Source organism: Peromyscus leucopus, chromosome 1 (genome assembly GCF_004664715.2).
Source record: "Peromyscus leucopus breed LL Stock chromosome 1, UCI_PerLeu_2.1, whole genome shotgun sequence".
Taxonomy (NCBI): domain Eukaryota; kingdom Metazoa; phylum Chordata; class Mammalia; order Rodentia; family Cricetidae; genus Peromyscus; species Peromyscus leucopus.
The window spans coordinates 34049593-34068165 of record NC_051063.1 but is presented as its reverse complement, the minus strand read 5'-3'; the positions used below and the strand labels follow the sequence as shown (position 1 = coordinate 34068165).

At 41.4% G+C, this 18573-nt stretch overlaps 1 protein-coding gene across 3 annotated transcripts in view; it reads left to right on the top strand.

Moving 5' to 3' along the window:
• Positions 1-18573, top strand: part of Mxi1 (MAX interactor 1, dimerization protein) — a 69373-nt gene that overhangs the window by 36064 nt on the left and 14736 nt on the right. For all 3 annotated transcript variants that reach the window (XM_028875057.1, XM_028875058.2, XM_028875059.2), the window contains exon 3: positions 2782-2811. In XM_028875057.1, coding sequence (XP_028730890.1) covers positions 2782-2811 — 30 coding nt within the window. The remainder of the gene's footprint in view (positions 1-2781; positions 2812-18573) is intronic.

Here is an 18573-nt window from a genome sequence, read left to right as displayed (position 1 = left end):
AATTACTGGGGCTGAACAGATGATTCAGTGGTTCGGTGTGTTGGCTGTTTTTCCAGAGCACCAGGGCTCAAGTTCCAGCTCCTATGTGGTGGCTCACAACTGTCTGTAACCTTAGTTCCTGGGGACCTAATGCCGTTTTCTGGTCTCTGGGGGCACCAGGCACGTAGGTGGTACACACACATACATGCAGGCAAAACACTCATACACATAAAATGTTTTTAAAAAATTACCAAGACAGAGTGGTACAACCTGTAGTTGTAGCATCTGGGAGGCTGAGGCAGGCAGATCAGGAGTTTCAGGCCAGGCTGGGCTTCATAGTGAGACCATGCCTCAAAACAATAAGGAGCTAATATTTCCTGAAAACTTACTAAGTTCCAAATGCTTTTGCATGTTTGTTTTTTCCCCCTCTAGTTCTCCCTATAACCTAGCTAAGGCGTGATGATATTTGAGTTTTACAGAACTGAACCAGGTTAACTAATCCTCCCCAAGGTCACACAGCTAGTGTAAGGGACAGAGTTAGTACTGAGTGCAAGGTCTGTTGTCTGACCCTGGGTGTCTGTGTGACTTCTGTACAGTGTTGGTCCCGGTGTCTCTGGACTTCTCCACGTGGATGTTTCCTATTCCTGTAATACTGTAAATAACCCCTTTAAGTAGGCCCCATACTTGACTGATACCAGATATACTCATCATTTAAGCCCCACGTCAAATGCTACCTTCCCCCAGATTTTCTCAGTAGCCCCCTATGGAAGTAAACTCGCTGTCTTTAAACTCCCGTGACAGTGTGTATCTTTCTTTGTGAACTTATTTTACCTTTAGTTGCAATGACTCCCACACGTGTGAATTTACCAGCCAGAAACCCTTTCATTCACTGTATTCTAAGTCAGTGTTGAACGCTGAAAGCATTTAGTATTTGCTGTCTTAATATTATATGTAAAAGCCAAACAAAACAGGAGTAAACAAGGAAGAGCAAGGCAGTGTGGAAATATTAGTGGGTTTGTTATCGTTTGTTTCTTCTTATTTAGAATCATGTTAAATTCTGTGGTGGTATAACGAGATGTGTCATGGATTTCCTACTTTAGTGAGAAGGTTCAGATTCTTAGCATTTTGGTTTTTTTTTTTTTCCTTTTAATAAGACAAATAATAAGTCTGTTCAGGAGAGGCAGAAGGGCCCTGCTGTTTTAATTTTGTTCACAGCAGTGGGTCCGATCATGCTCCTTTGGTCCTAGCTTTTTATAATAGGCTCAATGTAGTACTGGAATTCCACCATTGGTTATCATTGAATGTATTATCCTTTGCGTTTATGGCCACCAGTGGGATTGCCAAATAGTTTAGAATAAGTTTATGGTAAACTGGCATCTACTCCTCTACAAATATAACATTGCTGTTGATGGTATACTATGGAATTCTATAGAGAGATTGTCTCTTATTCTGCTTGCTCTCAGTTTTATGTTTTAGAGGAAGACAACTAAACCCAAACTTCCCTTACCAAAAGGGCACAGGAAGTCTCACCAAAAGTTAAATTTCTAAAGTGCGCCTTAGGGGATTGCTGAGATGGCTTTCGCTGTGGAAACATGGTCTCCTGAGTTCGGTCCCTGGAACCCACGTTAAGGTGGACAGAGAAAGCCTACTCCACAAGTTATTCTCTGGCTTCATGTGTGCCAGGGCTCGTGTGCCCACACATACACACATGTACAGCATTAATAATGGTAAATAATTACATATGCCAATTTCCTTTTTAGCTCTTCTGCTTGAGCATTTCACGCAAACAAAATAAGCTTTGAATAAACACAGAGTGGTAGAGGTTTCATTGTAACTTACTGGGCTCTAAGTGCTGAGTTGTTGAGTTACAAGTTGTGTGCTTTTCTAGTTTCTTCTGCCCGAACTGTCCATGTATTTGCTGCTCATTTGGCTGAACTCTTGAACCCCTGAGATATCCTGAGATTCTTCTTACTTTTTTTTTTTTGAGAGAGAAGTGCTTTTATTAAGATAATCTCTTTGAAATGACTGTCAGTCTTTTTAATCATGTGGAACTTCATGAAATTGCCAGTAAAGCAAAAGGTAGATAGACAGTAACTCAGTCCTCTGACTGTTGAACTCAAGACAGTAGTAAGTAGATTCTCACAAATTGTGAGGCTCACAAAAATACTCAATTTGTTAAGATTTATGGATCTAGCATTAAATATCCATAGGGGAGGGGGGGTAAAATTAAAGCTGTCAGTAATGTAATATTTTGAAAGCATTTAACATTAACAGGGGTATTAAAATGATACATGGGGGGTTGAAGATCATCTGGAGAGTGCTTGCCTAGCATGCGTGAGATTGTGGGTTTGGTCTCAGCGCCACATAAAACCAGGTGGAATGGTACATGCTTGTAATCCCAGCACTTGGGAGGTTCTCAGTTACACTGTGAATTTGAGGCTTCCTGGACTGCATGAAACACACAGGCACTCACGCAATGTAAAATGATCAGTTTTAGTTCTCATAATAAAAACTTAAGTTCTCCTTTATCAAAGTCATATTTTAAATTCTGGATTATTACAATAGTAGCATACTTATTTAAGGGAACTAGTATAAGGTAATTCTGATACTTGCTAACTAGCTCATTGTATTTTGCTTTTTTATATAGATTTGTTAGCCCTTGTAACAGTCATTTGAGGCAAGTATAATGACTCAAGTCAGATGGATGAGGCTGTACAAGTCTGTACATTAAATTCACTGGTTGTGATATGATGAAGTTATTAACAAGCCTGGCTAATGCTCTCTCTTTTTTTCTCCTTTTAGATCTACACACAATGAGTTGGAAAAGAACCGGTGAGTCAGTGATGAGGTGCAGCTTTCATCTGTTTGAAAGCAAACTTACTGTTTTACCTGGAAATTAAAGTGATTGATAGTGTATATATAGTTGTTATTTTATTTTTAAGATGTATAGATTATTGATTTTGATATATTGTATTTTCTGGAAGAAATGATATATGAGATAAACATGTTACTAAGCTCACTTGAATTTGAGTTTATGAGATGGCTTCTTTTCTGTCTTAGAGAACAGATTGACTGATAGGTTCATGGCTTAAAACATGGTCTTGCTAAAGGATCAGGTTTCTGGATTAAGTAATTAGTGCATTGAATCTTTGCAGTTTACTCATTTGTTTTCTTATTCGTCCAATAAATGTTTATCAATCATGAACTATAACACCTCATTTCGAGACACACTGAGTAGTTTGCGTAGAAAATAGAAGAATGGTTTAGGCCATTTTTGTCCTTAAGGAACTCAAGTTTTGTGGGTGAGAGAGAAAGTATTAGGTATGGTAATGGAGAAACAGAAGATACTTACTACATGATCATTTGGGAAGGCTCTTCATAGACAGTGAGTGAGCACTGACTACTCAGAAGACTGCGAGGTCGGTCCGGTGTGAGCATGAAGACGGTGGCGTGCATGAGGCCCGGTACCACTGCAATAAAAGAAAACAAAACCTAGAGCACAGAGCGCCAGGCATGGTGGCACACATCTGAAAATCCCAGCGTCTGAGAATCTGAGGCATAGGAAGATCTTGAGTTCAAGGTTAATGTAGGCTATGTAATAAATTCAAAACCAGCCTGACCTATTTCAAAGCGAGATCCTGTCTCAAAAACAAAATGGGATTGGAGAGATGGCTCAGCAGTTAAAAGAGGGCCCAGGTTCAGTTCCCAGCATCCACAACCACACATTACTCCAGTTTTAGGGAATCTGAAGACCTATTCTGACCTCCCTAGATACCAGGCACACACATGGTGCACATACATATATTGAGGGAAAATACTCAAACACAAAATAATACAAAAACAACAAAACAATAAGAAAATTAGAATATATCTTGGGCCACATGGGTTAAATACTGATAAACCAGTGGATTTTGTAATGATTTCATCCATATGGATATGATTCTCACTCAGTAGGCCTCCATTAGAAACCTGGCAAAAAGTTTTTAACGTGAGTAAAGAGAGTCTTTAGTAACTATATGGGTGAGAACTTTCAAAGTCTTGAGTAAATTTTATTTATTAATGCATGTCATCTCTGACTTAATCACAGCATAAAAATGTGAAGATGGTGTTTATCTGTCGTGGTACTGCTTTGCTATACCCTGTGAGTTATTTAACCAGTGTCCTGCTGTGACTCGGGTATGGCTTTGCAGAAGTGGACCTTATTTGGGGTATGCTCTGTGGTCACGCAAATGCTGACAGACATCCTTCATTTCTTTTTTCTCTGATTATTTTTCCCCTTTCATGCTGTTGTTTATCTGCTTGCTTTATTCTCTTCCCCCATTCCCGGGGAGCCACTGTGAGGTGATAGAGTAACCTTTCCAAGACATGTTCTCAAAGGATTCTTATCATTAGAAATACAGTTGTTGGCTGGGCAGTGCTGACTCACGCCTTTAATCCCAGCACTCAGGAGGCAGAGGTAGGCGGATCTCTGTGAGTTCAAGGCCAGCCTGGGCTATGGAGTGAGTTCCAGGAAAGGCTCCAAAGCTACACAGAGAAATCCTGTCTCAGAAAAACAAAACAAACAAACAAACAACAAAGAAGAAAAAAAAGAAAATTGTCATTTAGCAGCGTGTATAAGAGGGCCAATGCTAAAAGAAAAATCAAATTTAATAACTTATGCCCTATTTCTGGAAAGCTACCAGCAAGACACAGCAAGGCAGCACAGGAACATGTAAAAGCTCAGCCCATATTCTTATATATTTTTAGCCCCTACCAAGTATTATTTAATATTTGTTATTTCCAAAGTACAGCTCTTATTTACACTGTTAATTTAAAATTATGGTCAGCCTGGGTTTTGAATCTTTTGAGGTAAGTTAATTCTGGCTTTACTTGTCATCGGCCTTAGAACATGCTCTCACTGAGGAAAGCAACTCAGTATCCAAGCAGCAGTTCAGTGTGTGTTCATCCTGAAAAGGTATTCTTGGAGTAATTTGTATTCTTGAAATTTTGCCACTTTATATATATTATATTTATGTCAGAAAAAAAGTTTTCTTCTTAGTTCATGCTAAACTCTTGACATAAAGCTCTTGGAGTTGGTGTTTTTTTTACTGAGGCAAATGCAGTTGGAGTAACAGTATGTGGTGTGAAGTGTTAATGAACAGTAGAGAAGTGTCAGATGGTTCTCTTAAAACCCCGAGTTTGCCGAAGCTTGGGTTCTGGCCGTGAAGAGATAATAGCTAACAAATGTTGAGGTTCGTGCTCCTGGAGACTTGGGGCCAGGGACACCCATAGTACTTTGTTTAAACCTACCATTACCCAGATGCCTATAACCTACTCACTATGAAGCTTTCGGTAGTCTCAAACACTTCGGGAGGTCTCTGGAGCTGGTTTCCTCTTAGCACCATGTTGGGCAACCTGAGCTGGTGCAGAGCACGTTACTTGTGGAGTATCCCTGTTGTGTCGTCTCCACACAGGCCCGGACAGGTCCAGCAAGTGCACAGTCAGTGGCTCTGTTCCTCGGGAACCTGTGTGAATTAGCTCACGGTAAACCTAATGAGTCTCTGAGAGCCAGGTATTAGGGTTTACTCTGTCCGTTGGCTTATCCTAGGAGTTTGGTCCTTTGGCAGAGAAGAGACCGTTCAGTGCAGATTTGGATGCCACTTCATTGGTTTTCACTTTCTTAATTCAAATGACTGGTGATGTTTTCAACAGAGTCAACAACTTTAGCAGGACTTGAATGGTCGAGAACCTAGGTGCTGACTGCAGGGGAGGCCGTTCAGCCTTAGTAGCCGCCTTCGACTGAGACACAAGGCTGACCCTTATTGCCACTTTGGCGAAGCTGGGAGGGGCAAATGAGGACACTGGACTAAGAAGATGCTTTGCTAGGCAGAGGGGGAATGTCTGTGATAAAGAGAATTAAGTCCAGTGGATGGGAATAGGTGTCCTCCATACATAAAGACACTCACATCCTCCTGAGAGAAAGATGGTGTAAAAATTTATGGTTTTTATGGTTTATGTTGCACAAATCCTAATTGACCTTTTAATGAAAATCTCGAAGCCAGATACTGGGGTAAACACTGAAAGATCAGAGAGACAAAGGAACAAGACACTAGAGAAACTTCTCACCACTGCCGAATCCTCAGGCCGAATGGAAGGTGAGATCCTATCTCCACAAAGCCTCTGACTGAATGCCTCTGAGTCCTCAGCTTAAAAGGCTTCATTCAGCTCTAGTTCCTGCCTCCTCACGCCTTATATACCTTTCTCCACCCAGCTATATCACTTCCCAGTGCTGGGATTAATGGCGTGTGTGCTTCCCAAAGACAGGCAGCAAAGGCATAAGATCTCAAGAACTGGGATTAAAGGCATGTGACTCCCAAGTACTGGGATTAAAGGCATGTGACTCCCAAGTACTGGGATTAAAGGTGTGTGCCACCACTGCCTGGCCTCTATGTTTAATCTAGTGGCTTGTTCTGTTCTCTGATCTTCAGGAAAGCTTTATTAGAGTACAACAAAATATCACCACGGAGTGCCTACTGTACTCCCCATCACACAGTGCTCTTCTATAATTCCAGAAGATAGGAAAACAAAAACTGTGGGTCATAGTGTCTTTGAAAACTGGCTATCACAATAATTTGAAACAAGATGGATGTGAGCATAAAACAATCCTGACCATGATCCGGTCTAATCATAAATATGATGGCTATGTTTATTATTAATCTTTTTCTTTAGTGATAATTAACAAATACTTGGCATTGTGATACATAAAATGAAGATATGATTCAAGCTTTATCCTATATCCTTAAGGTTAAAATCATCATGGTTTGGTATTCACAGGTTTATCTTCTAATGACAAGATCTAGTTTAGTGACCAGTTAATGTCTGGAAAGGAACACTAACGGTGTGCTCAAAATGAAAACTGAAACCCATTAGTAGTGTGTGATTAGTGAGTCACTGTGAAGAGAAAATAGAGTAGAAACTCTAGAGTACATTTCCTTAAATAAATGTAGAATTGTAAAACCTGTTTAAACTCAGTCATGATGTTAAAATGCTGTATGGTGTAGTAAAAGAGACTGCTGGGTCACCAAGAGGAATATGTGCTGATCTGTGAGGCCTTAGGAAAATGGTCAGTGTGAGCAGACCTACAGAAGCGGGACACTGGCACAGAAAATTATGTCCACGGGCCCGTGCGATGGTTCAGTGGGTACCAGTGCCTCCCAGGCACAAATCTGACAGCGTGTCCTCAAGTCCAGAATCCCACTGTGGAAGGACAGAACTTTCTCTCCCAGGACACCCTCTGACCTTCCCATGCACACCGTGGCACATGTACCCACACTCTCTCATGTACACATGCGTACACAATGAGAGTTACGTCCAGAAAGGAGCAGGCCACATTAAGTGGGGGAAGAGCAGAGTCTGTCACATTAGCGATGGCCGCTAAGGCCAGAAAGGTAGTTTGCAATTGGACTGTGGAATGGTATTTGTACTTCATTTTGTTGGCAGTGATATTTGAGGCCTTTGTTTGTTTTTGTAGTATTGGGAATTGGACCCCAGGACCCCAGGTTAGGTAAGTGTGCCACTGAAATAATCACCCAACCAAGAAGACTTGAGGTTTTGTAGGAAAGATGAAGGCATGATCAGAGCATTGGCGGAGGAGGGGCCCTACCAGCTGGTGATATGTGCTTAAAATCCCTGCACTTGGAAGGTAGAGGCAGAAGGATCAGGACTTGGAAGCCAGCCCCTACTACGTAGCCAATTTTAGGCAAGCCTTGGGTACATGAGACCAGTTAGGACTAAATGATGAAATAAAATGTAACTATAGAAGATGGGAGAGCAGTTTGGGTGCTTTTGAGGTGGTCCGTGAAGTAAAGGACATCAGAGGCAGCACTCAGTGGTCTGGGGACAGCAGAGGACAGGGTGAGAAGCACTAAAAGGAGAGTGTTGTTAACTGCTGCTAGTCTTTTCCTTCCCAGAGCAGCAAGTGCAATCTTCCCAAGTATAGTGTAGACCATGACATTTCTCTGTGTGCAGTCCTTCACCTGCTTCCTAATTAAATGATGTAAAACCTGTGGCCTGCGAGTCCCACTACTCTGTCCCAGAGGAGAGTCCTCCTCTCCTGTGCTCCACCCCCACCCCACAGAAGCACTGCCTTGCTTCTGTCTTAGGACTTTGGTGCTTGCTATTTCTTCTGTTGTGACGCTTCCCTTGTTCTTAGTCATGGTGGAGTTCTTGTGTCATCTCCTCAGTGGTAGAATTCTTACCTGTCATGTGTGAGGCCCCGGGTTCAAACATACAGGCGCACTCTGTCTACCTAGTCAATATATCAAAGTATAGTTATTAATGAAAACTGAGGAATATAGAAAAGACTCTTGAGATCTCAGCAGGAGTAATAATTTCATAGAGGGAAATGGAGGACTTAATGAAGTATTAAAATGTAAACAGATTATATGATCTAAGTTTATAGGTGGGAACATTTTAAGGGATTTTTACCTGGCTGAAAATGTGTCACTTTTTTTTTAGATGCTTGGTGCCTCTTTTTGTGCACTGTGGTATGTGTTATGTACTCCACAAATAAGGACCAGTTATAGATAAAAGGAACCAATGTCCCTGATAAAGTTTATACTCTGCAAGATCTTACTCATTTTTTATTCTGTTTGCAGATGGCTAAATTTTGGTTTTTGGTTTTTCAAGACAGGGTTTCTTTTCTGTAGCTTTGGAGCCTGTCCTGGAACTCACTCTGTAGACCAGGCTGGCCTCGAACTCACAAAGATCCTCCTGCCTCTGCCTCTCAAGTGCTGGGATCAAAGGCGTGCGCCACCACCGCCCAGCTGCAAATGGCTAAGTATTTTTATGAAGAAAACCTGCATATGTATATTAAAAGTATAAAAATCCCAGAAATGATTTTAACTTTTCAAATTTTTTTTTTTTATTTTTGTCTTTTAGAGACGGCCTCACTCTGTACCCCTGGCTGGGCTGGAGCTCATAGAGCTCCATTTGCCTCTGCCTCCCAAGTGCTGAGATGAATGGTGTGTTAGAATTTTTGATGTGTTCTGTTTATCACAAATGTTTGATAATGAGTAAGTTTTCTTCTGGACACTATCATGTCCCCAAGGACATTTAGATAAATTTGATTTTTCTTTTGGCACTGGCTCTCTTTGTGCATGCTGCTAAATTAGAATTTTATTTCTAGAGCCCGTGGATCTGGACATTTCAACCAAGTGATTGTTTTGATCTGCCTTCATCATCTGACTGTTCAGGATCCCTCGGTGGGAAAAGCATTTCTTAACTGGTTTTAGCTATAGTTTCTTGTGTGACATTTGTTTAAAAAAAAAAGACTGTACACTCACAGCAAACATTCTGGAAAAGTGAACACTTGTTTTATTACAGAACTTTGAGTAGTGCCTCGACTAACAGTATTTAAAGCAGAGTGAAAGTGGATTTCTCTAGTTCTTGTCATGTTTGCCTCACAAAGCAAAATGATGTGTTTGTGTATTTAAATTACGTATTGTGTATTGAGGAAGGCGCATGACTGAAAAGGACACTTGTCCAGCAGCACTCCTGTTAATGGGGGATACCATGCGGACTTTGTTTTTGGTTGGAGTCCTTGTAGCAAGGCTACCTTAGTTGTGAACGTGTGTGTGTGTGTGTGTGTGTGTGTGTGTGTGTGTGTGTGTGTGTGGTTTTTAAAAGGCATCAGTAGTAAACCTATCCATATATCTCCCTAGATCATCAAGCTAAAAGGGGTGTTAGGAAACCGGCCGGCCGAGACTAGACCTCAGAGCCTAAGTCCCCCTTGACTACCCGCCCCACCAAGCTGGAGAAGGACAAGCTAGGGTGGAAACCTAGCTTCCTAGTCCCCAAGCTAGAGCTTACTCATGCCACCTTCCAGGCGTGTGTGAAATACGTGTTTTTCAGAAAGCCTTTCCTGACTGTACATGGCGGCCTCCGCACTCCTGGAAGTCGCCTTCTGGCTTGTTTCTTGGACGAGAAATCTGCGCCACTTTATCTTGTGGAGAGCACATGTATCCCTTCCCGACTGGACACTCCCCGCGGGAGCACAGGCTCTGTGACAACACAGTACCTTGCACTCAGTTTCCAGGTGCCTTGACTGACAGGTACCCAGTGAATTAATAACTTTCCGTAGCAGGTTACATCTCTTGTTAGAGGAAGAGAAAAAGTTAAATGTCAAGTCAAATTTAGCTGTGCCTCCTCCTTTCTTCCTTTTCTTGCTCCTCCTCTTCATGAATCCTGCTCTTCAAGATAGAAAATATTTTAGGAAGACACAAAGTGAGATATTTGCAACCCTGCAAACATCTTCCCCTTCTAAAAAAATAGTTTTGTTCTCTACTCCTGCTTCAGAGAGAACAGTGTGTCCCCATAGGGTATTCTAGGTGATATGACCCACTTAGGAAATATGTGGTGACTGTGTTTCATAATGGGACCTCTACTAAAGCGGATGTATCACGGGACAATGCCTCTTGAGTGGGATGGCTTTACAGATGCCGTGATACATTTCATGTTTCAATTGTAGAGCTGACCAAGTACTCAGTTCTAATTTGACTTTTACTATAAATGGCATAAAAACCAAGACTCATCTTTTTTGCTCTGAAAAAAAAAAAAAACACACATACACATCCGTTCACATTATTTTATTTTTTTTTGAATCAAGTCCAATTATATAGCATAGGTTGGCTTTAAAGCCATTATTTAGCCTAACAGCAGTTAAGTGTTTGACTCATTTAAAAATTGATAGATTAATTTGTTTAAGATGAATTAGTATGGCTCAGTGGTTAAGACTCTTCCAGAGGATCTGGGTTCTGTTTAAAGCACACAAATCAGGTGACTGAAAATTGCCTGAGACTCCAGCTTTAGAGGGATCACGTGCTTCTGGTCTCTCTGGGCACCAGCACTCACATGCACATTGTCACACACACACACACACACACACACACACACACACACACACACACACACAATTAGAATATTTTTTAAATGAATTGGCATTTACCTATCATTTTACAGATTTTAATTGGACACTGGGAAGATAGCTCTGCAGTTAAAGGCACGCATCTGAAAGCCTGACTGACAACCTGAGTTCAATCCCCAGGACCCACGGGTGAAGAGAGAATCAGCTCCCCAAGTTGTCTCTGACCTCCACATGCATGGCACGTGTGCACTCCACACAACACAGAAAAAAAGGGAACAAAATCAGTTGTAATTGGTCTTAGAGTTTACCACAGTAAGATAATGAAATTCCTTTTGTTTAAAAGTTGTCAGTGAAGTAGATGACCAGGTGGTTCAGCAGTGAAAAGCACTTGCTGAGAACTAAACTCAGATCTCCATGGTTGTACAGCAAGAGCTCTTAACCCGTGTGTGTGTGTGTGTGTGTGTGTGTGTGTGTGTGTACACATATGCGTACATGTGCCAATGAGCTTCAGGTATCCATTTGTCTCTGCCCACTTCTTCAAGCAAGGCTGGAGTTACAGGCATCTGCCACCATGCCCAACTCTTACATGGGTTCTGCAGACCTGAATTCAGTGCCTTGTGCTTGAGCAGCGGGCATGTAAAGCCATCTCCCAGCCACCCTGGTGTTTAACATTTTTGTTATGTGTGTGTGTGTATATGCATGCCATGGTGGATGTGTGGAGAACAACTTTCAGGAGTTAGTTCCCTCCTTCTGTCGTGGATTATGGAGGTCAGACTCGGGTCATCAAAGGAATAAGGTAGAAAATGATAGAGGAGAACACCTGATACCTTCCCATGGCCTCCACACATGCACAGGCATGTGCACCAGTACACACGCGTGCACGTAAACACACATGTCAGTATTTCATTTCATAACATTCTGGTGAAATAGAAATGTTTTTAAACATTAACTTGAGAAGAGAGCCGCTTAGCACTTTAGTTCTAAAATACTGTTTTTCAGAGGATGGCTTTTTATTGAAGAAACTTGTGGAAATGGTATAAAGAACTCTATTTTACTTCTGTCTAGGATTTTTTCATTTAAATTTGGGAAATCTGGATTGCAAACATGTCTGAATTTCACTTTGCAAAATGAACCCATATTTCTTGTGAAGTGGAGCGTCACTATCCAGGCTTTCTCAGGACTCTTGAGAGCTTGGAATCATTGATTACAGAGAGGTTGGATGTCAATACAGGCCAGCAATGGGAAGCAGGAAAACAGAACTTTTCTATTCCCAGTAAGTACAGTTTGGTCTCTGCACCCAATTCCTGCCTTCACATTGACAGGTGCAGTCAGTAGGAAATACTAAAACTGCAGGTTTAAGGTTTTTCTCAGACTTCTTGGGTTTGTTTTGAACCTCCTTTGAACACTTCATCTATGATGACTAATAACAGGTAGTTGTCAGATGTCTGTGCTAGTGACTCCTGTATACCATTAACCTCAGGGTTGTGTTTTCTGATTTGAAATCTCTGGTGGAAATAGGAGTTCATTTGAAGTGGTTTAGTTCCTGGCACCGACAGACTCCTCAGGGTAATTACAAATCAACCGACAAGCACTTATTAGGCATTGGACTTGGCTAGTTACTAGAGAGAGAATAAAACGAGAAGTCCTGGGTCCTACTCTTGATTATAACCTAACTAGGTAGAAGACAAAGATATTATTACAGAGCCCTTTTAGAGAGTATAATTAAGTGCTGAGTTGTGTGTGTGGCAGATGGGAGTTAAGGTAAATTCATTGTGGGGGGCGATTGTGAACTAAAGCTGGTGTGAACAGCCTGGTCATGCATACTTATTTCTGTGATCTGCATGGTATTCCACTAGTTTGCCAGAACTGGCCTTGTGTGTCCAGTAGGTTTGTTTGAATTCAAGTGTAGTCTGCCACTTGCGCTGAGGTGAAGTCAGACCATCCAGCATGGGTAACATAGACAGGCACCTGAGTATTTTCAGAGCGGTGCAGCCTTTTATCCCTTTAGTTTACAGTTGCTTCCTGCTGTGTCTGGGTCAGCTAAATACAGTCTTCTGGTTTTCTGAGACAGAGTCTCACTGTGTAGCCAACAGTGGCCTTGAACTTGACATCTTCAGGCCTCAGCTTTCCAAGTGCTGGGATTATAGTTTACTTATCTTTATTTTATGAGCATCGGTGTTTGGCCTGCATGTATGTCTGTGTGAGGATGCTGGATCCCCTGGAACTGGAGTTATAGACAGTTGTGAGCTGCTGTGTGTGTGCTGGGAATTGAACCCAGGTCTTCTAGAAGAGCAGCCAGTGCTCTTAACCACTGAGCTCTCTCTCCTGCCCCCCAAGTACTAGAATTAAAGATGCTGTCATCACACTAAGTTTATACAGTGTCATTTTGTAATTAAAAATAAAATTATTCTGGTCATGGTTTCTCCTCCCTCATCTCCTCTCAGATCTTCCCCACCCTCCCAACTCCATGCCTTCTTTCTCTTTCTGTTAAGAAAACAGACAAGCAAATAAAAAAGACAAGCAAGGATAAAACAAAAGAAACAGCACAGAACTGCAGCAGCATACACGTGCACACGCACACACACACGCGCACACACACACACACACACACGCGCACACACACGTGCGCGCACACGTGCACACACACATGTGCACACACGTGCGCGCACACACACGTGCGCGCGTGCGCGCATACACACTCAACGCAAAAGCAACGTACAAGCAAAACCTATCAAAACATAGAAGAGACCCATCAAAAGGCAAAAATCAAAAGACCGTGATATATAGGCAAAAGACAGTAAGTTTAAAACAAACAAACAAACCCAGACAGAATATTATGAGGTAAAAAGAAAATCTCCAAAAATACCATTGAGTTTGCTTTGTGTTGGCCGTCTGGTGCCGGGCATGGGGCCTGTCCTTAAGTGTGGTCTGAATCTCTAGCAAGATTCCCTTGGAGGAACTAATTTTTCCTATGCAGGTGGTTGCAGTGTCATTTTTAATAGTTGCAGTTTTCCTGTGAAGAGTTCTCCCTGTTTTTGTGGTGGGAACGTTGGTGAAGGCCCAAATATCTTGTGAAAATAAACAAAAACTTGAGATTGCTACACTCCACTTGAAGATTTTAGTTGTTGGGGCTTACTGGAATAAAATTACCATTTACAGCACTACTCCGAAACAGAATGATATTTAAGAGATGGGGGAGAACCAAGGAAGAGGGTAAACACGTATAATGGGGACTTGCCTCAGCCCCTAGAGTCTCCTGAGGACCGTTCTGTGTCAGACTAGTGGTGAAGATATTCATTTGAATCTGCAAGCCCTACATGATAGGGCTTTGTAACTTAAAAACATGTCCAAACCTCTTTCTTAACGAGTTTGCCTAAGAGCTGGTGTTGGCATGAGATGTAACATCAGAAACACACACACATTCACATAGAGAGACTCAAACACAGACAGACAGACAGACAGACAGACACACACACACACACACACACACACATTCACATATTCACATAGAGAGATTCACGCGCATGCGCGTACACACACCACAGAATGCTCTGCTTTTCAGTACTTTGATCCAGGAGTGGTCAGAGCAAGTCTGGCTCATTTAAAAGATCCCAAAACTACACAAGAAAGATTTCCTAATCTAGAAATGCAAAGACTACATTAGAATATGTGAGTAATCCGTAAATTGTAAAAGTACACATAGATTTCCTCACCAAAACCATGACTAAATTCAGAAAACTTTAAAACCTAAAGGAGAAATTTCAGATTTTTTTTAAAGGACAGTCCTACTTAATACAATGTATGTTAACTATAAAGGGTCTTATTACCACAAATAAAAACATTTAAATCCATTTTTAAACAATGTTTAAACAAGGGCTTTATAAGAAGATGGACAGGTATATGTGATGTTTGGGTCATGGCCAGATAGAAGCCTTTCTGAGCCGTCCCATCCATTGGTGCCACCGAAAAGTGCCAGACTCTTGAGCAATTGGATCATTGCTGTGAGTAGGATGATAATGTCTATATGTCTTTAAACTCTTTGGCTCATTTTAGTCTAGCACAGTTCACAGTTACTCCTTTATAGATGGTTGTGAGCCACCATGTGGTTGCTGGGAATTGAACTCAAGACTTCTGAAAGAGCAGCCAGTGCTCTTAACTGCTGAGCCATCTCTCCAGCCCCCACAACTATTCCTTTGTAGAACAGCTTGTATTTTGCAAAACTAAAAAAAAATTTCAGTCACTTCCAAGTAAGTTTCTTTTTCAATTAGAAATTCCACCTTTACTGTCAAACATAATGCAGGTCAGGTAGAGCCGAGTGACTTGTAAAGGAGAAGGCTCTTCCTAGAGCAGTTGGATGCTGTGTTCCTGTAAATCTCTTGAAAGCATTTTTTTATTGCTGTATGTTGAGTCATATGAGGAGGAACGTAGTTTTCTTAGCTTGCAATGTTAAATTCTGGTGTTTCTTAAGAAAAATAAAATAAATATTGAGTATTATCTTTTACCATATCAAAGGATCCTATATGTATCTTTTGAAAATAAGAGCTGTTGATAACCCCGAATGCTGTTTCAGGACTTTGATCCTGCATTATTTGAAAGGAAATACAGACAGTCTTGACAAACAGTCTCCAAAGCCTGTTGGCTTCTTTCGTGGGAACAATAGTTTTTCTTTCTTGTTGTAGTGGTATGTGTAGACCAGGTTACCGTCTCATCTGCTCTGCTGAAGTGAGCATTTCACCGGTAAGGGAAAGTGGAGCAACTTCCCTTCCACTTGGCTTTTCCTTTTTTCTCAGATTTGTGGAATTACATGAATTTTTCTAAGTTGTTCTCCAGAATTATTGATGTAATCAAAGTGTACAGTTATTATTTGTCAACTAAAAGTAAATAAAACCAAGGAAAATATTACTCATAAAGGAAACTGTGTGTGGAAAATTAACAACATTGAGCTAAGAATGGAGTAACACAAGATTAATACTAGAGTTCCCTTCCCTTTCTCATTCTTATGCTCCCTGAGCTTTTCCAGAAGAGTCAAAATAAGATTGAGACATATGAAAAATAGAAGCAGGTCAGAATGCAGGGTTATGACAGAATACTTTAAACCAGCTTCTTTGCCTTGAATCTTTTAGGGAATCATTAGTTCAGTGAACACCTTCCTCTTTTCAGAAAAAGCTTTTAAAAATACAGTTTTTAGGGCTGGAGAGATGGCTCAGTGGTTAAGGGAAGGCTGCTCTTCCAGAGGTTGTGAGTTCAATTCCCAGCAACCACATGGTGGCTCACAACCATCTGTAATGAGATCTGGTGCCCTCTTCTGGCCTGTAGGCAAACACGCAGGCAGAACACTGTATATGGAATGAATGAGTAAATAAATAAATCTTTTTTAGAAATAGCAGTTTTAAAAATACTCTTCTTAAGGCATATTCCATTCTATTTGCTTTAGAAGGGTTTTTTGGTCCGTCCCTGATACAACACTGGAAAACTTAACCAAAGGGGTGCTCCAGATTGGCACCAGGTGAGGCTCTGCTATGCTAGGCTAACTCCAAAAGAAATTCAGAAACTGTTTTTCATTTGGCTCTTTGTGGTCAGGACACACACACACACACACACACACACACACACACACACACACGACATAGGGTCATGAAAGACAAAACTCAGACAGTTAAGTAATTTAGAAATAAGACAATATATCAACATATCAGTTCTATGCCATTAGCAGGGCTGTGGCATATCTTACATTCTGTGAATTTTATTTTCCCAGAGGTTCTAAATGGCCAGTTAAGTTTGTGAAGCAAAACACATTGGCCAGCATTTGTTCTGTGTTGTCCTTTTCCTGCCCCAAATTTCATCACCCCTCCTCTTCCCCAAACAAAACCACAACATTCTGATTTGGGGAAAATTACGATAAAATGGGACTTTAAAAATAATCCCTAGCTAGCTTGACTGAACTGGCGGGTGTCCAGCAATGCCAAACCATTTGCCATCTGCTGAGAGTGAGCATGGTTCCCACTGTTAGCCACTCAGCTCTCCATTTCAGGTGTCTCTTGCTCAGGGCAAACTAAACATCCACGTTTTCGGGATGCATTAATTCTTAGACTTGCTCTTGCTCACTTAATAAATCTTGTCTTTCCTCCTACATGTATACACCCACCCCCCCAGAATGAGCTGTTAAACTAACACATCTGAGAAGTGGGGCCCTTTTAAAGGACACAGGCTTCTGTTGCCATTTCTAGCTTCTGAACAGTTAGTTATAAAGCAGCCTTCCAGGTTGTCTGAGCGTGTAAGGTCACTATTTTACTGAGTTCTGTAACAGAACTTGACTTCTCTGTCATCCTGCACGGTCATTTGATTACAGTAAAACAGTCGTGCCTGCCTCCGGACTGGAGTGGCAGTGTGAGAGTTAGATGTGAACCTGTGCAGATGAGACTTAGTTCTTGTATGTGTCTTGTGTGAGGAAATAAGTCGGTGTCTCACAGCAGCTTATCGCTGTGTCTGCCATCTGATTTGCCAGCACGTAGGAAGTTTGTTTTGGTTTCAAAATGTCCTTTACCCCATGGTTGCTGGCAGGGTACAGTCCTATTGGCATCACTGTGTTTCAGATAGAAAATTAACAAGTAGCTACTGTTGTGATTGCAGACTGCTTTCCCAGCCCCTGTGAGAGAATGCTTTTTCCTCTGGACAGTAATACTTCTCAGCCCCTTGGTACCATTAAATCAGCCAATGGGGGCTGCCAGAAAAGGGATGAACACCCACAAAAGACTGAAGAATAGAAAACTGTTAATAAGGCAGAAGTCTTTAATCTGTTTCCAAACTGATGTGAAAGATAATTTAAAAAAAAAAAATCTCCTCCCCCTCCCCAGCTAAGTTTTGACAGTAGTCCAGGTCCAGAGCTTGATCCCTCCAGAGAGCACTATCCTTTCCCTCCACCGAAACCCTGGAGGCTTGCCAAAAGAAAATAAGCTATTTTGTATTTAGAACAAATTGCCACTGTTTTCTCCAGCGATGTAGCCCTATTTCCCAGACCTTGAAACCTGGAATACAGAAAGTTCTTGTGTGACTGAAGAAATATGCTGAATGAATGATGAAGCTAGTTTTTGTTTTTGTTTAAAGAAAAAAAGAAAAGGAAAAAAAAAAAACCCAACAACCCCAAATCCTTATAAACAGGTAGAGCGGCTGCATGCCTAGAAACTAGTTTTAGCACAATGCACATGAGTGGGCAGTTCCTTAAGTCTTCAGCTCTGGGGACTCCTGTTGGAGTTCCAGTGAAGAGCATTTGCTTCTAGAACAAGATCTTAATGATTTTTTTTTAAATGAGGGAGGCTGTCTAAAGTGAAATCTTGAGCCAGGCATGATGGCTCAAGTCTGTAAACTGAGCTGCTGTGAGATGGTAGTGGTGATGGTGAGTTCCAGGACAGCCTACGTAATGAGATTCCCAGTTTTTTTTTTGTTTTTTTTTTTTTAAAAAAAAGTTAATTTTTCTTTAGAGATGAATACAGAACATTAAAAAAATAATCATTTATGTGTTCTCCCTGCCAGTCTTGTAAACTCCATGTAAAGCTAATGTCATCTGGGAGTGGTGGTGCATGCTGTTACTGTCAGCACTCGGGAGGAGGCAGAGACAGGTGGATCTGTTGAGTTTGAGGCCAGCCTGGTCTACAGAGAGAGTTCCAGGAAAGCCAGTGCTATGTAGAGAGACC